General features: G+C 41.8%; 2 protein-coding genes across 21 annotated transcripts in view; both read left to right on the top strand.

Annotated features, from left to right (window-relative positions):
• The first annotated feature begins 1,305 nt into the window (after positions 1 to 1,305).
• The window catches only part of LOC135340597 (uncharacterized), a 93,996-nt gene continuing 74,686 nt past the window's right edge, over positions 1,306 to 20,615 (top strand). The window contains exons 1-38 of one of the 20 annotated variants that reach the window (XM_064537054.1): positions 1,353 to 1,557; positions 1,628 to 1,744; positions 1,834 to 1,928; positions 2,063 to 2,324; positions 2,577 to 2,847; positions 2,903 to 2,988; positions 3,046 to 3,269; positions 3,341 to 3,841; positions 3,895 to 4,144; positions 4,922 to 5,031; positions 5,095 to 5,213; positions 5,620 to 5,691; positions 5,894 to 6,409; positions 6,568 to 8,354; positions 8,418 to 8,780; positions 8,901 to 9,107; positions 9,166 to 9,360; positions 9,423 to 9,611; positions 9,668 to 9,853; positions 9,903 to 10,091; positions 10,139 to 10,351; positions 10,401 to 10,766; positions 10,829 to 10,937; positions 10,997 to 11,130; positions 11,182 to 11,379; positions 11,635 to 11,834; positions 12,033 to 12,123; positions 12,257 to 12,339; positions 12,656 to 12,692; positions 14,655 to 14,869; positions 14,962 to 15,255; positions 16,497 to 16,740; positions 16,797 to 16,861; positions 16,916 to 17,050; positions 17,114 to 17,242; positions 17,297 to 17,448; positions 17,512 to 17,647; positions 17,904 to 18,242. In XM_064537054.1, coding sequence (XP_064393124.1) covers positions 8,279 to 8,354; positions 8,418 to 8,780; positions 8,901 to 9,107; positions 9,166 to 9,360; positions 9,423 to 9,611; positions 9,668 to 9,853; positions 9,903 to 10,091; positions 10,139 to 10,351; positions 10,401 to 10,766; positions 10,829 to 10,937; positions 10,997 to 11,130; positions 11,182 to 11,379; positions 11,635 to 11,834; positions 12,033 to 12,123; positions 12,257 to 12,339; positions 12,656 to 12,692; positions 14,655 to 14,869; positions 14,962 to 15,255; positions 16,497 to 16,740; positions 16,797 to 16,861; positions 16,916 to 17,050; positions 17,114 to 17,242; positions 17,297 to 17,448; positions 17,512 to 17,647; positions 17,904 to 17,984 — 4,287 coding nt within the window. In that variant the 5' untranslated portion in view covers positions 1,353 to 1,557; positions 1,628 to 1,744; positions 1,834 to 1,928; ... (9 more) ...; positions 5,894 to 6,409; positions 6,568 to 8,278 and the 3' untranslated portion in view covers positions 17,985 to 18,242. Of the gene's footprint in view, positions 1,558 to 1,627; positions 1,745 to 1,833; positions 1,929 to 2,062; positions 2,325 to 2,576; positions 2,848 to 2,902; positions 2,989 to 3,045; positions 3,270 to 3,340; positions 3,842 to 3,894; positions 4,145 to 4,921; positions 5,692 to 5,752; positions 6,410 to 6,567; positions 8,355 to 8,417; positions 8,781 to 8,900; positions 9,108 to 9,165; positions 9,361 to 9,422; positions 9,612 to 9,667; positions 9,854 to 9,902; positions 10,092 to 10,138; positions 10,352 to 10,400; positions 10,767 to 10,828; positions 10,938 to 10,996; positions 11,131 to 11,181; positions 11,380 to 11,634; positions 11,835 to 12,032; positions 12,124 to 12,256; positions 12,340 to 12,655; positions 12,693 to 14,654; positions 14,870 to 14,961; positions 15,256 to 16,496; positions 16,741 to 16,796; positions 16,862 to 16,915; positions 17,051 to 17,113; positions 17,243 to 17,296; positions 17,449 to 17,511; positions 17,648 to 17,903; positions 18,243 to 20,615 lie in introns of those variants that run through there. The other 19 variants (XM_064537031.1, XM_064537009.1, XM_064537002.1 and 16 more) reach the window with 19 other exon arrangements.
• Positions 4,984 to 6,778, top strand: LOC135352486 (receptor-type tyrosine-protein phosphatase alpha-like). The gene is made up of 5 exons (XM_064551663.1): positions 4,984 to 5,213; positions 5,894 to 6,026; positions 6,072 to 6,199; positions 6,260 to 6,409; positions 6,568 to 6,778. The coding sequence occupies exons 1-5, from the start codon at positions 4,984 to 4,986 to the stop codon at positions 6,776 to 6,778; spliced, it is 852 nt and encodes a 283-aa protein (XP_064407733.1).

The raw sequence follows: 20,615 nt of genomic DNA, 5'->3' as shown, positions 1-20,615 counted from the left end.
GCACGGTACTGACGCACGATGGCGTCAATACATTACGTGTTGTATTTCCGCATTCCCTTTGATCTGCCCACACAGTACAAACTCTTGTAATACAACCATGTACTCACTGCATATTGGTAAAGGTCAGTTTAGAAAATACTGCACTTTATGCACTATGCACATCATTTGAAAGGTCTCTTTCTATATGGCAAGACTTGGGTAATGTTGATCCACAAAGGAAGATAGGCATATTATATTTTCTCCTGTATACAAATGAAGACAGACATGCCTTCACACGGCACCTTCATAGGAGGCTTGCCCATCACGACTACATCCTTGCATTGATTTTATGAACTACCAGATACCGTAATTGATGTAATTACAGTGGCAGAAAAACCATTTCTAAGCGGCACATCTTTTAGAACACCAATATTATGTTCAGCTGCAATGCGCCTAAATTACGGTTGCGCTTATGTTCTACAACCAGTATAGACATTTTAGAGAAAATGGGCGTGGTTTAGCTTAGTTTCACTTGCTAGCTAGCTGTACCGTTGAGAGCTGACTCCTGAACAACATTTATTGACTCTATATAGCTATGGGTCGGACAACTGCTCAAAGTGTAAGGAAGTCATAGATGCAGAATTACAGCAACGGTAGGCGCTTCTTTTAAGGCCTCAAAAATTATACTGATGCTGACGTGGCGCTTAAATTATGGTGGCGCTGTAATTACATTAATTAGTATTACAAAACTTATCTTCATTTGCAGGAAGGAGACACACGTACACTGGAACAAGTTCCACTTCCATGCACAACCATGATCCAGATGGCTGGCCACCAGTAATATTCTAGAGAGGATTGACAAAACAACACTTATAAATAATATAAGAAAAATCGCAACTGTACCTACAAAGAAAGCTCTGCTTGGTGCTCCTTGAACACGTTCTATGCATTCAACTGGAATATACTGAAGGGTGCTCCAATTTCCAAGAACAGGCTCCTGGCAGCAGTAGTCTAGGTGTCTAACTATATAAACTCAAGCAACTTTAATAAATGTATAAACTCACACCTGTAGATATATAATGTACCATGTGCTCTTGTTCCTGCAATTAGGTCTATTGTTTATGATGTCATCAATAGTAATTATTATATGCCTGGCTGGGCCCAGGCAATCAATTGATGCATGCAATGGTGATCACTAGCACTACAGCCAAAAATGAATGGTGAGCCATGGGACAAGGGTAATTGTTGGTGAACATTTTACAGTGATGTGTCAGGATCATCATCACCAGTGATGGTAGGTGATTTAGACTTGTGTCGATACAGCTACAGCTTTACACCACCTCCACTATATTGTGGAGTTAGTGAACTTCGCAGTAAATCTCACATGCAGGTAAGTGTGATTATAATATTGAGTTTGTATTGAGTTTTTGTATACCGAGGTATCAGTTAATGGAGTAACTGTCACAGTCAATCAAATGCATGGACTCAATGATTGTATGGACTCGGATCGACAGTAGGTCTATATACACTCTACCTAACTTGCATCACTGGCTATGTCGTGACTGATTTTGGGAACCAGTGAGTCCCTCACAACCACTGTTAACTCCAACACAACATACAGAGCAACTACAGCTACTCTCACACTCAGGTCAATGCAGCTGGCTTCCCCTACTGTATCAGCATCCAACCTACAGTTACACCTCTGACTCCAGTGGGACCTCCGGCTACTGCTGTTGGGTGAAGTGTTTCTCTTATGGACCTATAGGTAATATAGGTAATGTAATAAGCTTTAACCATTGAGTATATACACTCTTTGTGGTGTTCGCTGGTTCAGTTTCCCTATATTTCATCCAGATTCCTCACCCCAGCTTACCTTCAGTTTTAACCTGTCTCTGTGATGCACCGATGTCGTTGCACTAACCGATGTCGTTACACTAGTGTAAATACAAGTGAGTTGAGAGAGTGGAACTTAATTACTATAACAGTTGTGCTGATCGAGTTTGCCCCGTGAGTGGTTATTTTGCAATCATTTATGGCATAGTTTATTCCATAAATTAATTTGTCACTTGTTTGACTATTTCAGGGTCTCTAGTAGAAACGACTTACAACTACACATTTAATGGGACTGTAGCTATCTTCTCTTACTGCTACTCACTCTACCAACCCATCCGACGCCCTGTGTGGAACGTTCACCATTAATATGGTCAGTGCTATGAATCAACCCACAAGGATGTCTATTCTTGTGTTATCAGCTGATCAGTCACTGAATGGTGCAGTGGTGACTTGTTATGCTGGTGCTTCTACATCTGATCCTCAAGCTGGGAACTTCACTGTACAAGTTATTGGTGAGATACTACCCTGTAGAGCGTGTATATTTCGAGGGTATAAATGTTTGCGATTTTCGCTGATTAAGTGATTAAGCATGTACCGCGAACATTTATACCCACACATTTTATCGCATGCATCAATGCTGCAGAAAGGCTGCTACTCCACGAAAGTTTATACCCTCGAAATATACCGCTATACGGTATACGGTATATCTGCTATATATGCATGCATGAGCGAAATGGTACAATATCCTTTTTGTCTCACTACAGGCCCGCCTTCCACTCCAACTGTTGACAGTATGGAGTACTCAGTGGTCGACTCAACTACCGGACGATTCAACTTCTTCGTAAGGGACAGAGTTCACTATTTCTGCCAGTATGGTTGGAGGTAGTGGCTCAGTGGTTGTCACTGACAACAGCATCAATGTGACTGGATTAAGCTACACCGGGTCTCACACTGTCAGTGTGGTGGCTACCAGTGCTGTGTGTCCAGGAGTGGACAATAGGAGCGTTGATGTTCCTGTGGTGTTTAACATAAGAAGTGAGTAGAACATCAATCTGAGAGTTTGTATTCTTATACAGTAGCTAATTTTCAGCTCCTGTACTGACTCAACCCACTGGATTCGTTGACTGTTCCAATTCATCACTGCCAATCAGTGGATCATGGAGTGCGATGGAAGGCGTAAGCGAATGATCTCTTACGTAACTGTCCAATTATGCACGTATATACACATCACAGGTTCAGAGCACCAATAACCCAACAGTTCAGTTAGTTCCTCCCCAAATTGGTACACCGACTATAACCTTTACTTCTTCAGCAAGGGGGTCTCAGTGGCAATGCAGTGTTTGTTCCTGATTCATCCTACCAGCTCACAGACACAGTGAAGAATGATGTGTACACTTTCACTGTGACTGTGACGAATGCGGCTGGATCAAGCACGGAAATATCTGAAAGAGTTGTTGGTAAACTCTTTATTTGATGAAAACCTCTATATAATATGATACCCATCTTGCATGTACATGCACTGTTATAGTTACCCCGTTCATTGTTGATGAGAGTACGCTGGAAACAATGAATTGCCTCACATTCTCTCTCGGTCAAACCTGTGTCTCTGAGCAAAGTGAAAACTTTGTCATCCAGTTTGAAGAAGGATCTGGTGTATGTCGAGACTTGCTTCCATCAGATTTCAGCACATCCACCATACAACTGATGCCGAGGTCGGCTTGTGCACCCGTGGCTTCATCCACTAACCTGTGTTATCGTGCAACTCTGATGCATAATGGGATTATAATCGGAACTTATGCTAATCTTGACATTGCTGGGTGCGCTGTAAGTGTCCTTCCTTCTTTCCTGGCAGATGGTGTTTCCTACCAGCTTGACGGAGAAGTCACTAGCGGCAACGTGTCTCACCTCACGACTGCTACTCTGAGCTGTACCGAAACTTTTGCCTCAGTATCTGGAGCAGCTGTGGTGACATGTGTTGACGGTCAGTGGAACAACATGGGCATACGGTGGTGTTCTAGATCATGTGCAGGTAAAGTAATTTTACATTACAATGTCATATTAATTTAATTATGTGCTTTTCAGAAACTACTGTTATATCCGTAATCGTGACTTTCCTGCTGACCCTGGCTCTAGCAATCTCCATTGGTGTCTTTATTGTACTGGCAGTGAACAAGTGGAGGAGGTCTGAGAAGGTAACTTTGCAAACTGAAACTAAAATGAGACAACCACCAGTTGCAATATACGAGGACCCAGATATCGTTAAACCTGACCCTTGTACTCAGGGAAACCTCGCTTATGGACATGTGCAGTTCAGTTAGTTTCGAATCAAACAGTGAGTCACTGTCAGTATTAATATCGTATTTAGTCAACCTAATTATTTGATAACCAGTATAAAAATTATATACATAATTTCACCTCCTTGTATTAATTTATGTATAAAAGTGTTCTGTTTTTTTATGACTGACTAGTTATAATTATGTTTTATACACTCATTTGAGACTATTGTCAGAATGCATGGCTGCATGGTGTGTGATACTTTTAAACTCTCCTGAGGTTTTTGTGAAACCTGAAAGTCTACTTTAATTTATAACTTGCATGCTCGCTATAATAGGGTGGACGTCTACATTAGCTATTTACATACAGATGCTTAATGATAGTAAACAAACTAGAATCATTCATTACCTTACATTCAGTGTACAGTGTGTTTGCATTCTGACATGCTTTCAGTTTGCATTTCAGTATATAATTATGTGTGCATGCATGTGTATATGAGCTGAAAGATCCCCAGTGTATTGTCCATCTTTACCACATGACGACCTTTCACTCGCTAACTACTGGAGACCATTCAAATCAGATAAATTAAATACTGATACGGGCCATGCACATGTACTTTCTCCAAATCCAACATTTATCATTATGTATTTATTTAGCCTTGTTCCCAAGCCTATTTTTCTCAATTATGCTGTTACACTGACTTCTGGCTGATTGGAGTCACTTTAATATAAAATCCACAGACATGAAGTACATGTCAGTATAAAACAATACTATTGTATAATTATAGTTGCATCGTGCAATTCAGTATATTTTCGATAATTGTAATACACAACAGTTCTGTAGGTATAGTCTTCTACATGCAAACGCCACTGGTCTGAATGCTGTCAAGGTGAAGAAATGTTCTGTGATGTGAGAAACTTAGAGATAGACTGCCTTCGTCTTGAGGTACTCACTGAGTTCTCGCAGTTGTCTGCAGGTTCCAACAAAATTGGTTCCATTGTGATGCAGGCCCCGAAACTGCTTGAGGCACAAAATACATATATGTTTCAGTATACCAACGATGGGGAGGAGAGGTGGATCTCATGGCCAACATACCTGAATCTCCTCCCACTTTTGGTACCGTCAAAGTGAGTGAGTTATAATTACGGACAAGCTTTTTGTCAAAAATCTGCGTATTTGACATCTACAACGTTATATACCAACAGTAGATGAGTGTCAAACTACACAAAACTGTAAGCAAGATTGTTTTGAAAAGTGGGGGCCAGCTTAAGTATCCTCGTGCACTGGACAGTAACCCGGCCAACTGATGCATGGAGGTAATAATATCGTGAACATTAACGGCTGTTAACTTGAGCATAAAAGAATAGCATTGATAATAGGTAATAATTATCTCAAGCATAATGCTACCAACCCCTACTGTGATAACGGTGTGCCTGACTATGGCACACCCATTCTTCGGTTCCATCGTCGGGTCCAGTCCCAACACAAGCCATCGAAATCAGAATTCTAATACCTAATCCAATTCTGGAACAGGTTACTCCAAATCCCAAAGTGCTATTGCTGTTAAGAATGCTGCCAAGAACAGGAACATGGACTACCTGCCACGTAAGGACTTCTGCTATAACTGTGTATACATTATATCCATCCACTGTGTCCCCAACAATAGCTGAGACCAGTCGTGTGATTCTGAAGGGAGAACAACCTGACTACTGTTTTGTTTTGTGTTTGCATGCTCATACAAGTGTTCAACTATACTAGAGCCCTTGACCTATATTGTATACTCTCATGCTTCCCTCCCTCCCTCCAGGGCTACAAGCACCAGAAGGCATACACCATTGTCCAGAATCCATTGGACTCAGCTGTATAACTTCTGGAAGGTGATTTATGACAGGAAGTGTGTGGCTGTTGTGATGTTGACTCCACTCAGTGAAAATGGGAAGGTAAGAGATGGTCTCCAATAGCCTGTTGAGTGTGTGTGTGTATAGGAAGAATGCTCCCAGTACTGGCCAGAGAGTGGCAATGTCACCTCCTTTGGTGAGTTCACCATCGATAACTTGGGGGAAGAAACCAACGCTGGGTTCGTTATGAGGCAACTGAGCGTACTCAATGAAAAGTATATCATGCATCTCTTTGTTGCCTTCAAACCTATTTTTATTCCTTGTTGCCTCCAAAGGGCCCATCAATTGACTCAGTTCCACATCACTAACTGGAAGAGCAGTGGAAAGTGTGAGAACTTCAAGACTGTAACTGACGTCAATGAAGAGGTTATAAAGGTTCAAAGAAGGATGGGAAACAAGCCTGTATATATATTGATCCATTCCAAGTACGTACAAGTGCTGTAACCTATAGTAGACTTCAGCCGATTTGGTAGCTATTTTTTGAGAGCCTGTAATTAATTTTGTGTTCAAATTAAAATCTAATGGATGCATAATTGAATAGCTCTCTGAATAATAATTTATATAAATAACCTCCCCTATCCAGTGACACTGCGACCCGCTCTGGTATGTACTGCTCTGTAGCTACTACCATCGATTGTTGCAAGACAGAGGGAGTGGTGGATGTGTTGCAGGTGGTCAAGGCTCTCAGGGTCCACAAGCCAGGGGCAGTACCCTCAGTCGTGAGTTCATCTGCTGCTCACATAGTGGGAGGCTTGTACCATTACAAGAGCCAGACCTTGCCTATAGTAGTATAGACTTGCCAGTCGTCACTTTTGCACAGCGGAAAGTAGACTGGTCAAAGTACAGTCCACATATCCGATAAGACTCGAAGTGGCTGTGGTTTTCGTGACGTCAGTCTACTGCACGTGATACTTAGACTTAGACTACCACAAAACTAGCTACACAAAAGGTATTCTAGTGCCAGTACGTGCTATTAGCCCAGGGCGTAAAGAAGAGAGGGCATGCAACAGCAAAACAGCTGATTCCACCACGTAGGCGAATGAATTTGCATGAAGTGCTAAAAAAAAGAGCTTCATGCAAATGCACATTTATCGGCCCACGATATTATGAATTCTGCTCGCTCGCTACGTGTACTAGATTGAATGCCTTCTTTTCACACTATTGCTATATAGCTACTCAAGTTGACAACTTGCATACTATGCCCAGAGTGTGCTATGCCTATATGGTGGTATGCATTCAACGTCACTATTTAATTATTTTGTGGTAACTGCATGCGGTCTAGCCACTTGAGTTTCCACATCATTTAGTGGCAAGCATTGCAGCACATAGTTTTAACAGTCTAATTTTTGACGTGCAAAGGTGACGGCTCGTGAGTCTAGCCTAGTAGGGCCTGTACCAGGTTGTTTCCCCCAACACAAGAGATTGTGAATGCTTTAAGTCGATCAGCTAGTAGGAGCTGTATTGTTGATTGTTATTATTTTCAGTGTATATATAGTTTATATAATCTACCATAACACACCACAGACAGTCAATGTGTAGCTATATAGTTAGTGTAATGGTATTGAGGTTCCACTCCCCCTCACAAGACAACTATAAGGATATCTTAGCGAATATGCATGTACAACTATACTAACACAAAAAATGAACAAATTGTATGCATGAACTCTGTTGAGTATACCTTTAAGGTGACACATTTTCGCGAGTATTAAATTTCTGCGAATGAGAATAAAATCGCAAAAATTTGTACTCACAGATAATTGAAAATTGCTCAATCTTATAATTACAGGCCACAAGGTATTGTACTTAGAGATACTGACTTCCTTTTTGTACAATATCATAGAGTTCTTTATTTCCACTGCTATTGTTAATCACCCTGAACTTAAGGATTATCGAGGTATGATGTTCGCAGTAATTTAACATCACAATGCATGCTGCAAAAGGGCTGCTATTCGAATCCATGAAAACCTTTCTAACACTATTTTCGAGAAACTGTATAGCCTAGAAACAGATAACATAACTATTATGACAGTGTTTATTGTCAAAGTGTGTACACAACATGCCGATGGCATGATAGTGTACTATATAACAGTTAATCAGTTTCTGCGAGCACACTGATTGGTCTCATGTAGGGATCCAATACCTGCATGCAGGCAAAACTGTTTCAATCAATTTCCTTAAGGCTAGCAATACTGTACTTATAATTACAGGCCACAAGGTATTGTACTTAGCTAACATCATAGCAAGCTAGCTAGGGATACCTACTAACTGTCTACCATTGAAGAAAGACTATACCCATGACCTCCATGCTGTGTGGACTAGTGTGTGTGGTTCTGCTCTCTGGGCTCGCTGTACTGGCAGGGGAACAGCAAGGTTATTATAGTTGATTAGATGTGTACTGGCTTGTAATCTGACATTGCGTTTTATTCCATGCAGTCTACCTGGCACTGGGATCTGGTCGCATCACCACTAACAATACTTATATCTTGATCACTACTATTGGAGAGAATGCTGATGGTGGTCTTCCTTTTCTCACCTGTCACAGTGACCTCACTACCTGCTGTAGAAATGTGTCTGACAACAATGGTAATGGAACACTAGGACAGTGGACGTATCCTGATGGGAGTATGATAATGGGCAATGATGCAGTCGCTGCACAGCAGTTCTACATTGTGAGGAATGCTGCTCAGGTCATCAGACTGGCTCGTAGACAGGCTAACAATCCCCTCACTCCAACCGGGTCCTACTGTTGTACTGTACCAACTACACTGGGAGATATGACCATCTGTGCTAACCTGAGTGAGTGGATCAAATTATTATCATTGCCAGCCAGTATATATGCATGTGTTCACCTCAGGAGTTTATGAAACCATCACAACTCTCCTATTCCATTGCATAACCTTTATTCCCCCCCTACAGTTGCACCTATGTCAGTCACATGTTCTGATAATTTCCCGGACATTGCTAATGGAAGCATAACCTATACTGGTGGATCCACTAACAACAGATCAGTGGGTGCTACAGCCAGTTACGCCTGCTTCCTTCCCTACACTCTGGTTGGAGTGCCAGTGAGGACTTGTGGGAGTGATGGAAAGTGGAGCTCAACAACAACTCCAGTGTGTGAGAGTAAGGAATGACTGAATTTGTAATATTGTGTACGTTGAGTGTGTACCTGTTCCCATAGTGACGTGTTCTGACCTACCCTCACTGACAAATGGGAATATTGACTATGGTGGTGCTGGATCCAATAACAGTAGACCAGTGAACACTGTGGCCACCTACACCTGTAACCCTGGCTACACTATTGGTGGAGGTACCACCAGGACTTGTAGGAGTGGTATACATAGAGTGTGGACTGGGTTTGCTCCAGTGTGTCTGTGTAAGTGGAATGAACTCTGCATGTAACTGTTTGTTGTTGAGTGTATACTGTCTCCCATACAGCTAACTGCCCTGACTTACCCCCACTGACCAACGGGACGATTATGTACAGTGCTACATCCATTGGCATCAAACCTTTCCTCTCTAGTGCTGTGCACTCCTGCAACACTGGCTATACTCTCACTGGAGGAGACACTAACAGGATCTGTGTGACTGGAGGGAGCTGGAATGGGTCAGCTCCAACTTGTCAGCGTAAGTGGAATGGACTCTGTACTGTTTGTTTGTTGAGCATATCGTCTCCCATACAGCTAACTGCCCTGACTTACCCCCACTGACCAACGGGATGATTACCTATAGTGATGGATCCACTAATAACAGACTTTTCCTCTCTAACGCTACATACTTCTGCAACACTGGCTACACTCTCACTGGAGGGGACACCACTAGGGTCTGTGTGAGTGGGAGCTGGAGTGGGTCAGGTCCAATTTGTCAGCGTGAGTAAATCGACTAGTACTGTATTTGTTGAGTGTATAATTATTTCAGGACCTTGTTCTGATTTACCACCACTAATGAATGGAGGCATTACCTACGCTGGTGGACTTGCTGACAACAGACCTAATAATACTATTGCTATGTTCACTTGTGACAATGGCTACACTCTCATTGGAGGTGGAAGGAGTGTCAGAGTTTGTCAGAATGGGACCTGGAGTGGAACAGCTCCTACCTGTCAATGTTAGTTCTACTACATCTTAACAGCTGCTTCACTTTTTTTGATACAGTGAACACAGGACCCACTAAATCACCCACCACCTGTTCCGACCTCCCTGCTCTGACCAATGGAATGATTCTTTACAATATGGGGACTGCTAGTCTGAGACCAGTGGACACTGTGGCCACCTGCACCTGTGACACTGGCTACACTCTCAATGGAGGCAGCACTAGGACTTGTGGGAGTGATGGAGTGTGGAGTGGGTTAGCTCCAACCTGTCAATGTAAGCTAGTACAATGTACACTAATGCACTTACAATCCCCCACCTACAGTATCTCCTGTCTACGTCTCCGTGGGAACCACCAAATTTGCAACTAATAACTCACAGGTTTCCATAGACACCATTGGAGATACCACTGAGACAGCATTGACTTGCAAAACTGACTCAACTATTTGTTGTACAGGACAAGATAACCCCAATAGTGCCAATGGATTAGGAGATTGGCTACTACCGAATGGAACAGCTATTATAAGAAATCTGGACATTACTATTTCAGACACAGATCTGCTGTACAGTGTTAGAAATACAAGTGCACTCAGACTCCATCGTCGAGGGTCTGTGTCAGGCCCCACTGGCTCCTACTGCTGTGTGATTCCTGACAGCACTGGAGTTAACACAACTTTCTGTGTGCAGTTAGGTAAGTGGGTTCAGTTGTATTGTGACCAATTTTTTGACCATGTACTAGCAACCTCCCCACAGGCCCTGATGCTAGCAACACAGGAGGTGTGGTAGCAGGTGTAGTCATCGTGTTACTCATTCTAGCCGCTGTCATTGTGGTGGGTATCATTGTTGGGGTCTATTTCTGGAGGTAAGACTATCATAAAAATAATTATTTGTGCATGTAATAATGTGTTGCTTTGTCTACAGGAAACTTCATGGCAACCAGACCAAGTACGGCCCCTCCCCACGCCATGCATCTCCCCCTCGCCCCACCCCCTATCAAGCATCCTTCAAGAAGAGCAACAGACAAGACAGTAAAGCCACCATTGAGAAAGTCAACGGTACGAAAAACCACTTTTACTATTTTTGTAATATTGTTGTGTCCTATACAGAGCCTAGTATAGTAGAGTTTCCTAGTGATACTCATGCAACGGAGGGGGAGGAGGTGTATCTGAGGGTGAAGGTGGGAGGTCACCCTCCACCCAGTCTCACCTGGTACCACGATGGTAGGAAGGTGACTGCAGACTATGCCACAGAACTGGACCAGGACGGTGGAGTATCCTTCTCTAGTGTGGAGGCTAAGCATGCTGGTGAGTATATACATGTATACTGATACTCAAGATTGTGTACTGGTCATGGGAATGTACTGTTTTAATAACATAACGCACCTGCCACTGGTGAGCACACGCTATATACTTTCAATGTCATAAGATGTTTAGGCTAGCTACAGCCTTTAGTGTATGTACAATTGCAATGTATACATAACCAGAGGTTCTGATAAGAAAACAGTGATTGTTTACTGTGCATAATGAAAATTGAAATGAATGTTTACTCGTACTCTGTAGGTGTGTATAAACTGGTGGTTACTGGAGCCTCAGGGTCAACAACGCAACAGCTCGTCAAGGTAACAGTGATGAGTGAGAGTGGTAAGGCTAGTGAGGGGATGGAGGGGGTGGACTACGCCCCCATACCTGTGACAGAGTTTGGAGCGTATGTGGCTGACCTCCATGCCAGCAGCAATAAGAAGTTCAAAGATCTTTACAAGGTAATGTTATACTGGCTGTGTGTGTGGGCGTGAGAGTGTGTCTACTAGCAATTGGACAGCCTGCACAATCATTAGTGGTAAAGGTGACTATACTTTACACACACACGGTTGATAGCACAGTCGTGCTATTGTAATGGGACCAGACACGGACACGGACACACACACCACACGCACATATACATGCACACACACTCTCAGAATCTGGACAGTGGGGAGAGGGGTCATCCAGTGATTATTTCAGTGACTCCTGAGAACAGACTCAACAACAGATTTGGCAACATTGCTGTCTGTGAGTGTATATCATGAGAGTTAGCAGTTCTACATGTATGTACATGCAGTACTGGCGGATGGCCAGCAAAGAGGTCATTATTAGCACTGTGCAAGTGTATTCGTGTGTGTGTTTTCACACTGGTTTCCTACAGATGATGACAACCTCATTATCCTAGACCCCATCCCTAGCCAAGAGGACTGCCAGAGTGACTACATCAATGCCTGCTATGTAGACGTGAGTGTGCCTTGAATTGTGAGGAAGCCCAAGTGAGCAGGCAATAGAGGGTAGATCTTGGATGGTTAAGGTTGTAATCTAGACTAGAGACCATGTCTACACTGAATACTGCACATGTGCACAATGATTGCCAACGGGGGCGGATTTTTGGCCCTTGTAATATTTGCAAGATAATAATAGCTCAAGAAGTGCACCGGTTATGGCCGCTGCAGCCCCTGCATTTCCTACGCCTCTGCAATATACATGTATATGAACTGTCTATACTGGCACACGCAATACTGGTCCACCAGCTCATGTAAATTATTTCTATTCTCAGGGGTACAAGAAGCCTAAAAAGTTTATAGCAACACAAGGTGGGTCCTTGGTTACTAATTAATTAAGTGTCTACCCTTACCTTGTATGGGCATCGAGGAGTCATTGTTTACCTTGTTGTGGGCACAGTTGAAACCATAAAGTGATCTGGATAGAAAAACATTTGCAATTCTGTAAAAAGTTGCTAGGATAATTATTGGCTGAGAGCCTAAAAGCGTGGATTAACACACATGCAGTCCATCTATGCATGGTGACCTGGTGTCAATTGTGATCTAATGCATGTACCGTATAGCGGGTAATTTTCATGTGGTAAAAAATTCGTTGAACTTAAAAACAGCGGTGATTTTTATAAGTCAAAATTTTATTTGCTTCCTTACGTGCACTGCATTGCATGCGTTCCGGTAAACTACGCCTATGTTTTTGTGAGTAAAATGTTCGTCGAGGTCAGCTTGCCCACGAAAATAGCGAATTTTTTACCCCACAAAGATTACCCACTATACATATAGTATATACGATAATGTATCAACACTAGCTGTACATATACATGTGAACGTTATAACAGATTGGAGTTATGCTCTCACAGGACATATTGTTTCCACGCTTTTTTGTGGTTCCCCCGGCCAATCCTTTACATTGCAAATATTTTCTAGCCTCAGTACCGTTATAATGAAAGATAGATAGTGGAACTGAAACATAAAGAAGCAGGTGACATATTTTCGCGAGTATTAATTTCTGTGAATTTCTATATGAATTATAGTAAAATTGCAAAAATTTTTACTTGCAGATAATTGGAAAATGCAATGAATCTCATTAAAACCACTTGCGAGTACATGCAGTAGAACCTCGCTAATCTGGATCTTGCTGAATCAGCAATAATCTTATTAATAAACTGCTCAATCCTTGCTCTGACAACGGCCACTGCAAAGAAAACGAAGAGAGAGCTCACAAGACTCACTGTATTGGAGAGAAAGTTGATATAAAAGTAGCTAGCAGCTTCCCTTCTGGCCATGCACAGTAATATCGTAATACACATGTACAAAAGTGTCTTCGTTAATGTATTCAATGACATCTGTTCCAGAAATTTTATGTATTCGGATGGGGTCTGGTCCGGCTCTATTCGGATTAGCGAGGTTCTACTGTAATTAGAAACGCTAATGAATAGCAGAATTTAATACCAGCAAAATGAGCTAAACAGTGAAAACACAAACAAATCTACCTGTGAAAATATGTCACCTTAAGGTAAGAAGAGAAGACAGGACTGGAATAAACGCATAATTGCTATTATTGCTTACGAATTTTTAGAATTCGTGAGTCAGTGATAAAATGGCAACACTGCCTTGTATAGTCTGCAGTGTTGTATGAGCCTATAATATGCCTACAGTATATAGTCTATAGGTCTACGCAGGAGTGCATGAATAGGAGTATCTGACACCCACTCACTTCAATATACATTCATGCACTCCTGGTCTACGGTATAGGTCTAGCCAGTACATATAAACTAGCATACCTTAACCTGAGATCAAATTGGAGAGTTGAAGAGTTGAAGGAGGTGTGTAATAGTACTCTCCGTAGATCTAAATAGTCATGTCACAGCTACATCCATTTCATAAGATGGCAAAATTGTGTCTATAATAGGTAACAAAAGTACGTATATGCAGCCTGAGAGGTCATCTGCCACATGAAAGCAATCACAAATCGGAAGTATTATTGTTGCTTTGAAACCTTGTGCAGAATGTCCTGTTGTACTGGGAGAAAGTGCTGTTCGAAAAATCCCGTACTCACTTTTAATTAATATGAATATAGACTAGCTGTAGTCAGTCAGTGGTAAAATGTGTACCGGTAATAGTAAAACTTTTAATATTCATTCATTAAAATATTCATATTTGTGTCCAGCCAGTTTCTGGATTAGGTTGCTTTCCCTGCAGATTTAAGCATGAGTGAATCGAAATATTGCTCAGTGTAAATTTCAGTCTTTATTATGTTTTCACCCTCCCCTCATATAGGACCGCTACCACGAACTCTGGTGGACTTTTGGCGTCTCATGTGGCAGGAGAGACCACCCATAATAGTCATGCTCACCAACCTCGAGGAGAACAACAAGATAAAGTGCGAACAATACTGGCCAGATTCTGGGAAGAAGCAGTTTGGACCATTCACAGTGGCCATTACAGATCAGCAAATACTGGCTGATTACACTGTCAGGACACTGGAGGCTTCAGTGAGTGTGTATATAATTATTACTCAACTGCATGCAATACCATAATTATAAGAGAGTGGGGAGGAGTGGGATTATTGTTCCCCTGCCTCTAGTTGGATGGTGATCTCCGTGTTCTGAGAGTCAAGCTATTCCATTTCACTGCCTGGCCTGATCACGGTGTGCCTGACTATGCCACGCCCATTCTTGGGTTCCATCGTCGGGTCCAGTCCCAACACAAGCCATCAAAAGGTCCTATTCTGATCCACTGCAGTGCTGGTGTGGGACGCACAGGCACTTATATTGCCATTGATAATGTTCTCGATCAGATCTCAGTCGATGGTCTCATCGATATTTCCGGGACCATTGTTAAAGCTCGCAACCAGAGGATGAAGCTTGTACAAACACAGGTGGGTATATATCTACTCTAATTCTATATATAGTATTGCTTCTATCACAAGTGCAAAAAGGGGAAGAGTATAGGGTTGGAAGAGCATGCGCATCGAAGTAACAAGATTGTGGGTTGGTATAGTCTTTGCATGCTCCAACTAGTTGGGGGTGGGGCTCAATTTTTGTGATCTTTAACAGTGGGTCCAGCACTACTTCGAGTTACACCTATTTCTTTATGTGAAGCCCTCGATCCCCTATATTTGACCATCAACTTGCATGTGTTGCGATATAAGAATAACGCATTTGAATGATCGAAAACCAAAGCACATGGTGTGTATATTAAATTTGAGACTCTACAGATGACCCCCACTAAAATTCGAAGTAGTGCTGGACCCAACTGTCAAAGATCGCAAAGATCGAGCCCCACCCGCAACTAGTTGGAGCATGCAAAGACTATACCAACCCACAATCTTGTTTTCGAGCTTTTGTTACTTCAGTGCGCATGCTCTTCCAACACTACTCTTCCTCATTTTTTCACAAAACGTTTTTTGCACTTGTTTGTAAACTTTTTTCTGCGCATTATAAATGTTAGGTATTGGAGAGTTAGTTTGTCCTGAGATACCAGTACGTTTTGTGTCTATCTAATGGGTGTTTCTTTCATGGTTTGAGCTGCTCTTCCAACCCTACTTCTCACTATTTTTCACAAATGTTCTTTACACTTGTTTGTACACGTTTTTTCTTCACAGATAGACCAGCATAGATAAATCTATGGTGCTAGCTAGATCAAGTAGGTGGCAATGCCACCTATAAAAAAGAAAGATGCTACAGCTAGCTGTCATGATTAACTTCTTGGTTTTGTACATGTAGATATGCATGCAATAATTAAAAGGGCTCAGAGCCTCAGCTCAGAATAAGAGCAGCTTGTCAACTTGCAAGCACTGCAATTGTGAACTGGAGCGGTAAGAATGACAGTACAAAAGAGCGCTAAGATTCAACAGTACAAAACACTACAAAACACTATACAGTTGCTATGGACCTCAAGTGGTTGCTTAGCCTCAAATCCAGGCCGATTAATTTAATCGGCCTGGAATTGAGGCTAATGGTTGCTAAGATAAGAGGGGTGTGGCCATGCTATACTATGTCTGAGCATGCTCAATAGAGTAAACAATGGTGACCTCACCTCTGCACCTTGCTGTTTTCGACGCTAATGATTGCTGCCATTTTTATTCTACTGAGCATGCTCATGCATTACCCCCTATAGGATCAGTATGTGTTCATCCACGATGCTATCCTGGAGTCAATGACGTGTGGAGACACTCAGATCGGTGCTGGAGATCTGCGCAGACAGATACAAAAGATGTCATTAGTACCCCCGGGAAAAACCACCTCAGAATTCCAATACCAGTTCCAAATTCTGGAACAGGTTACTCCAAATCCTAAAGAAGTTCGAAGTCTTATTGCTGTTAAGAATGCTGCCAGGAACAGGAACATGGACTACCTGCCACGTAAGGATTTCTGCTAACGGTGTACATTATATCCATTCACTGTTCCCCAACAATAGCTGAGCCCAGTCGTGTGATTCTGAAGGGAGAGCAACCTGACTACATTCATGCTGTGTTTGCTCATGTAAGTGTCAACTACTAGAGCCCTGTACTCTTATGCTCCCCTCCCTCCCTCCAGGGCTACAAGCACCAGCAGGCATACATCATTGCCCAGAATCCACTGGACTCAACTGTGCGTAACTTCTGGAAAGTGATCTATGACAGGAAGTGTGCGGCTGTTGTGATGTTGACTCCACTCAGTGAGAATGGGAAGGTAAGAGATGGTCTTCACAGAGGTCCTCCCTGTTGAGTGCATGTATGTATGTATAATATATAGGAAGCATGCTCCCAGTACTGGCCAGAGAGTGGCAATGTCACCTCCTTCGGTGAGTTCACCATCAATAACTTGGAGGAGGAAGTCAACACTGGGTTCGTTATGAGGCAACTGAGCATGCTTAATAAAAAGGTACCCGTCATGCATCTCTTTGAACCTCTCTTTATCCTTGTTGCCTCCATGCAGACCCAAAAGGCCTGTCAATTAACTCAGTTCCACATCACTAACTGGAAGAGCAGTGGAAAGTGTGAGAACTTCAAGACTGTAACTGACGTCAATGAAGAGGTTATAAAGGTTCAAAGGAGAACTGGAAACAACACTATACTGGTTCATTGCAAGTACGTACAAGTGCATGCTGTAACCTTATATGGACATTATAATTATAACCTCTCTCTATCCAGTGACACTGCGACCCGCTCTGGTATGTACTGCTCTGTAGCTACTACCATTGGCCGTTGCAAGACAGAGGGAGTGGTGGATGTGTTCCAGGTGGTCAAGGCTCTCAGGGTCCACAAGCCAGGGGCAGTACCCTCAGTCGTGAGTTCATCTGCTCTTACATCGAGGAGGCTTGCCGGTTGTTTTTCCACAATTACAAAGCTTCAAGTCAGGCCTCAAATAGTAGTGGCTAGCTGTATACTGTTGATTGCATGGTGCTATTTGCAATGTATATTGTACAATCACAGTCAGTGTTTGTGCAGTGTGTGGGTATATATAATTATAGCATATAACGAACAATGTATTATCCACCACACACTTGCATGCATGAGCATTAATGTGCCACTCCCCCTCACAGGACAACTACAAGGATTTGTTTGATGCTATTCTGGTCTACTTGGACTCCTTCGACAACTATGCCAACTTCCAAGATATTTGATATAATATTATACATGAACTAGCTATATACTTAATGTTAACACATTGATCATGACTGTATATAGAAATGCAAAAATTATGCATGATCATAAACTCTGTAGAGTATATATAATAATTATGAACAGCGAGGCCTATATAAGTATAATTTTTTTTATAGATATTGACTTTAATACATTAAAATTGTGCTCAACCATAGAGCTAGCTCTTTATTTGTATACTCACTCACCACAGCTGTTTGTATAAAAACACCCTGAATTGATTGATGTTTTCACACAGACATATATAATTTGTTGCCCAGTGAGTGGGCAGATCAAAGCAATCCAGTGCTCTGTATATGGCATATGTTGCATCACTACCATAGCAACCATATAATGCACTGGGATTATATGCACTTGCACTGCATGTGTGTAAATGCAGTTTATTTTGATATGCCCCACCATCCAGGGTTTCGGATTTAAAGTTTGGGGGGGAAGGTTCACCCCCCAGCCCCCCCTCCCCACTAGATGAAACCCTGCCATCGGCAACCCAATACCGTATAGCTGGTAATTTCGTGGTGCAAAATATTCGTGGTTTTTCGTTGTTGAAGCTCTGACCACGAATCTTTGTTTACGTGCACTATATTATTGCATGCGTTCTGGATAAACCACACCTATACGTTTTGATGGGTAAAATTTTCATTCAGCTTGCTCATGAATAAAATAAGGAAATTTTTACACCACAAAATGTACCAGTTATACGGTAAAATTATTGTGCATTTGCTCTACTTTGATGAAGAGTCTTATTTAAACCACTATTTTCATCTATTGGGCTAAATTGTTTGTGTCCCATCGTCTTCACATGCACACTTTATACACTATAGCCTCGATTCCAGGCCACAGGCCTTGTGAAGGAGGCACCAGACCATCATCTAGAATTTCTAACTCCTCTGAGCTATAGAGTTATCCTTAATATTAATAATTTAACACTATTCCCTTGCACTGTTAAAACAGGGGTGTAAACAATTCAAGAAGGGTGTAAACAAAATTTTGCTCCCTCAAAATTACTGCAATACAGGGGGGTAAGAAAAAATTTAATAATACCTGCTTGTACCCTAAGTCCTATATTGATGTGACCCTCACTATACTTTTATCTATATAGACTATAGGGCTATATAAGTCAATCGTCTGTCTTCACATGCGCACTTTATATACCATCTAGAAGTTCTAACTCTTCTGAGCTATAGAGTTATCCTTAATTGATCGTGCATGCACTGAACAGGGACGTAAATAATTCCAAAAACCTTTTTTATAATAAATGAGTAAATCTGGTGCTGGTGTAATAATAGTGAGCATGCATGGTGTGTAAAATAATCCCACGTACTGCACGTTAGTTCTGCATGGTCTGTGTCTTTTTTAAGACAGTTTCAAAAACAAACAGAAAACAGACAGAGAGTTTAAACACCAAGATAATAATTATTTTGTATATGTTTTCCCGTTAGTTTCATCTTGTAAAAGCAGTGCTAGCACACTGTCTGCTAGAAGGTAAATGAGACAATGTGATCACCTGTTACACTGAACATGCCATTGAAGAGAGTGCTTCCGTGTAGTCCGGAACATAATGAACTAATTTTGCAGTGACATTGATTATAAGCTCTCAGTATAGCTCAGACTAGTATAGCAGTATTATATCACATCATCAGAAAATACGAAGGGGGCGTATATTTTCGGGCAGGTACGATAATTTTATATAATTATATTTTATATATTTTATTTGTACTTTTTAATAGGATACGTGAATATACATTGTAAAAATTGATACGTGATTATCACACAATTTATATGCATGGTTACTACACTGTAAAATTGGAGTGCGTTAAATTTCACACACTATGTATACCGTATAGCGCAAAATTTTCGAGGCACTTATATTTCGTGGATTGGCCTCTAAAAGCCATTTCGTTGCACAATGTTCGTGGAATGACTGCAGAGGAGGGAGGACACGATTAACCTTAGCTCTAATTAGCTAATTATCGCGACCTTTTAATTACATTCTTTGAACGATTCATCTTTTCTTTCTTTATAACCTCTACATATTGGGACACACAGAACAGTACTGTGGTATGAGTGACAGGCAATTCTTGCAGGCACAGAGCAAACCATACAAATAAAGGGGTGCTAGAAGCTGAGACTGTTAGTGTCATTGATGTTCTTCATGTTGGAGACACTCTGAACTAAACAATTCCATGTTGCAGCTTTATCACAGAGACAAGAGTGCCTGGGGTGCTTCTCACAGGGATCTTGGAGACAGGAGTGCCTGGGGTGCTCCTCATAGGGATCCTGTCTCCAGGATCAAGAGTGCTTCTCACAGAGATTAGATCAGAGTGCCTGGGATGCTTCTCACAGGGATCTTAGAGATAGGAGTACTTGAGGTGCTTCTTATAGGGGTCCTATTACCTTCAGGTCCTGACAACTTGGCCATAAGGGTACCTCCAGTAGGAGAAAAGGCTTACTTTGCTCTAGCTCTTGTGTCCAATATGTAGAGGTTATAAAGAAAGAAAAGATGAATCGTTCAAAGAATGTAATTAAAAGATCGTGATAATTAGCTAATTAGAGCTAAGGTTAATCGTGTCCTCCCTCCTCTGGAATGACTGCTT

Source organism: Halichondria panicea, chromosome 1, assembly GCF_963675165.1.
Source record: "Halichondria panicea chromosome 1, odHalPani1.1, whole genome shotgun sequence".
Taxonomy (NCBI): Eukaryota; Metazoa; Porifera; class Demospongiae; order Suberitida; family Halichondriidae; genus Halichondria; species Halichondria panicea.
This window is presented reverse-complemented; position numbering and strand designations above follow the sequence as displayed.

Excerpts from the sequence above, each read along its gene's own strand:
- LOC135352486 (XM_064551663.1), top strand. The coding sequence starts at position 4,984 with ATGTTCTGTGATGTGAGAAACTTAGAGATAGACTGCCTTCGTCTTGAG. Across the intron at positions 5,214-5,893 it reads CCACTTTTGGTACCGTCAAA|GGCTACAAGCACCAGAAGGC; the intron begins GTGAGTGAGTTA and ends CCCTCCCTCCAG. Across the intron at positions 6,027-6,071 it reads CACTCAGTGAAAATGGGAAG|GAAGAATGCTCCCAGTACTG; the intron begins GTAAGAGATGGT and ends GTGTGTGTATAG.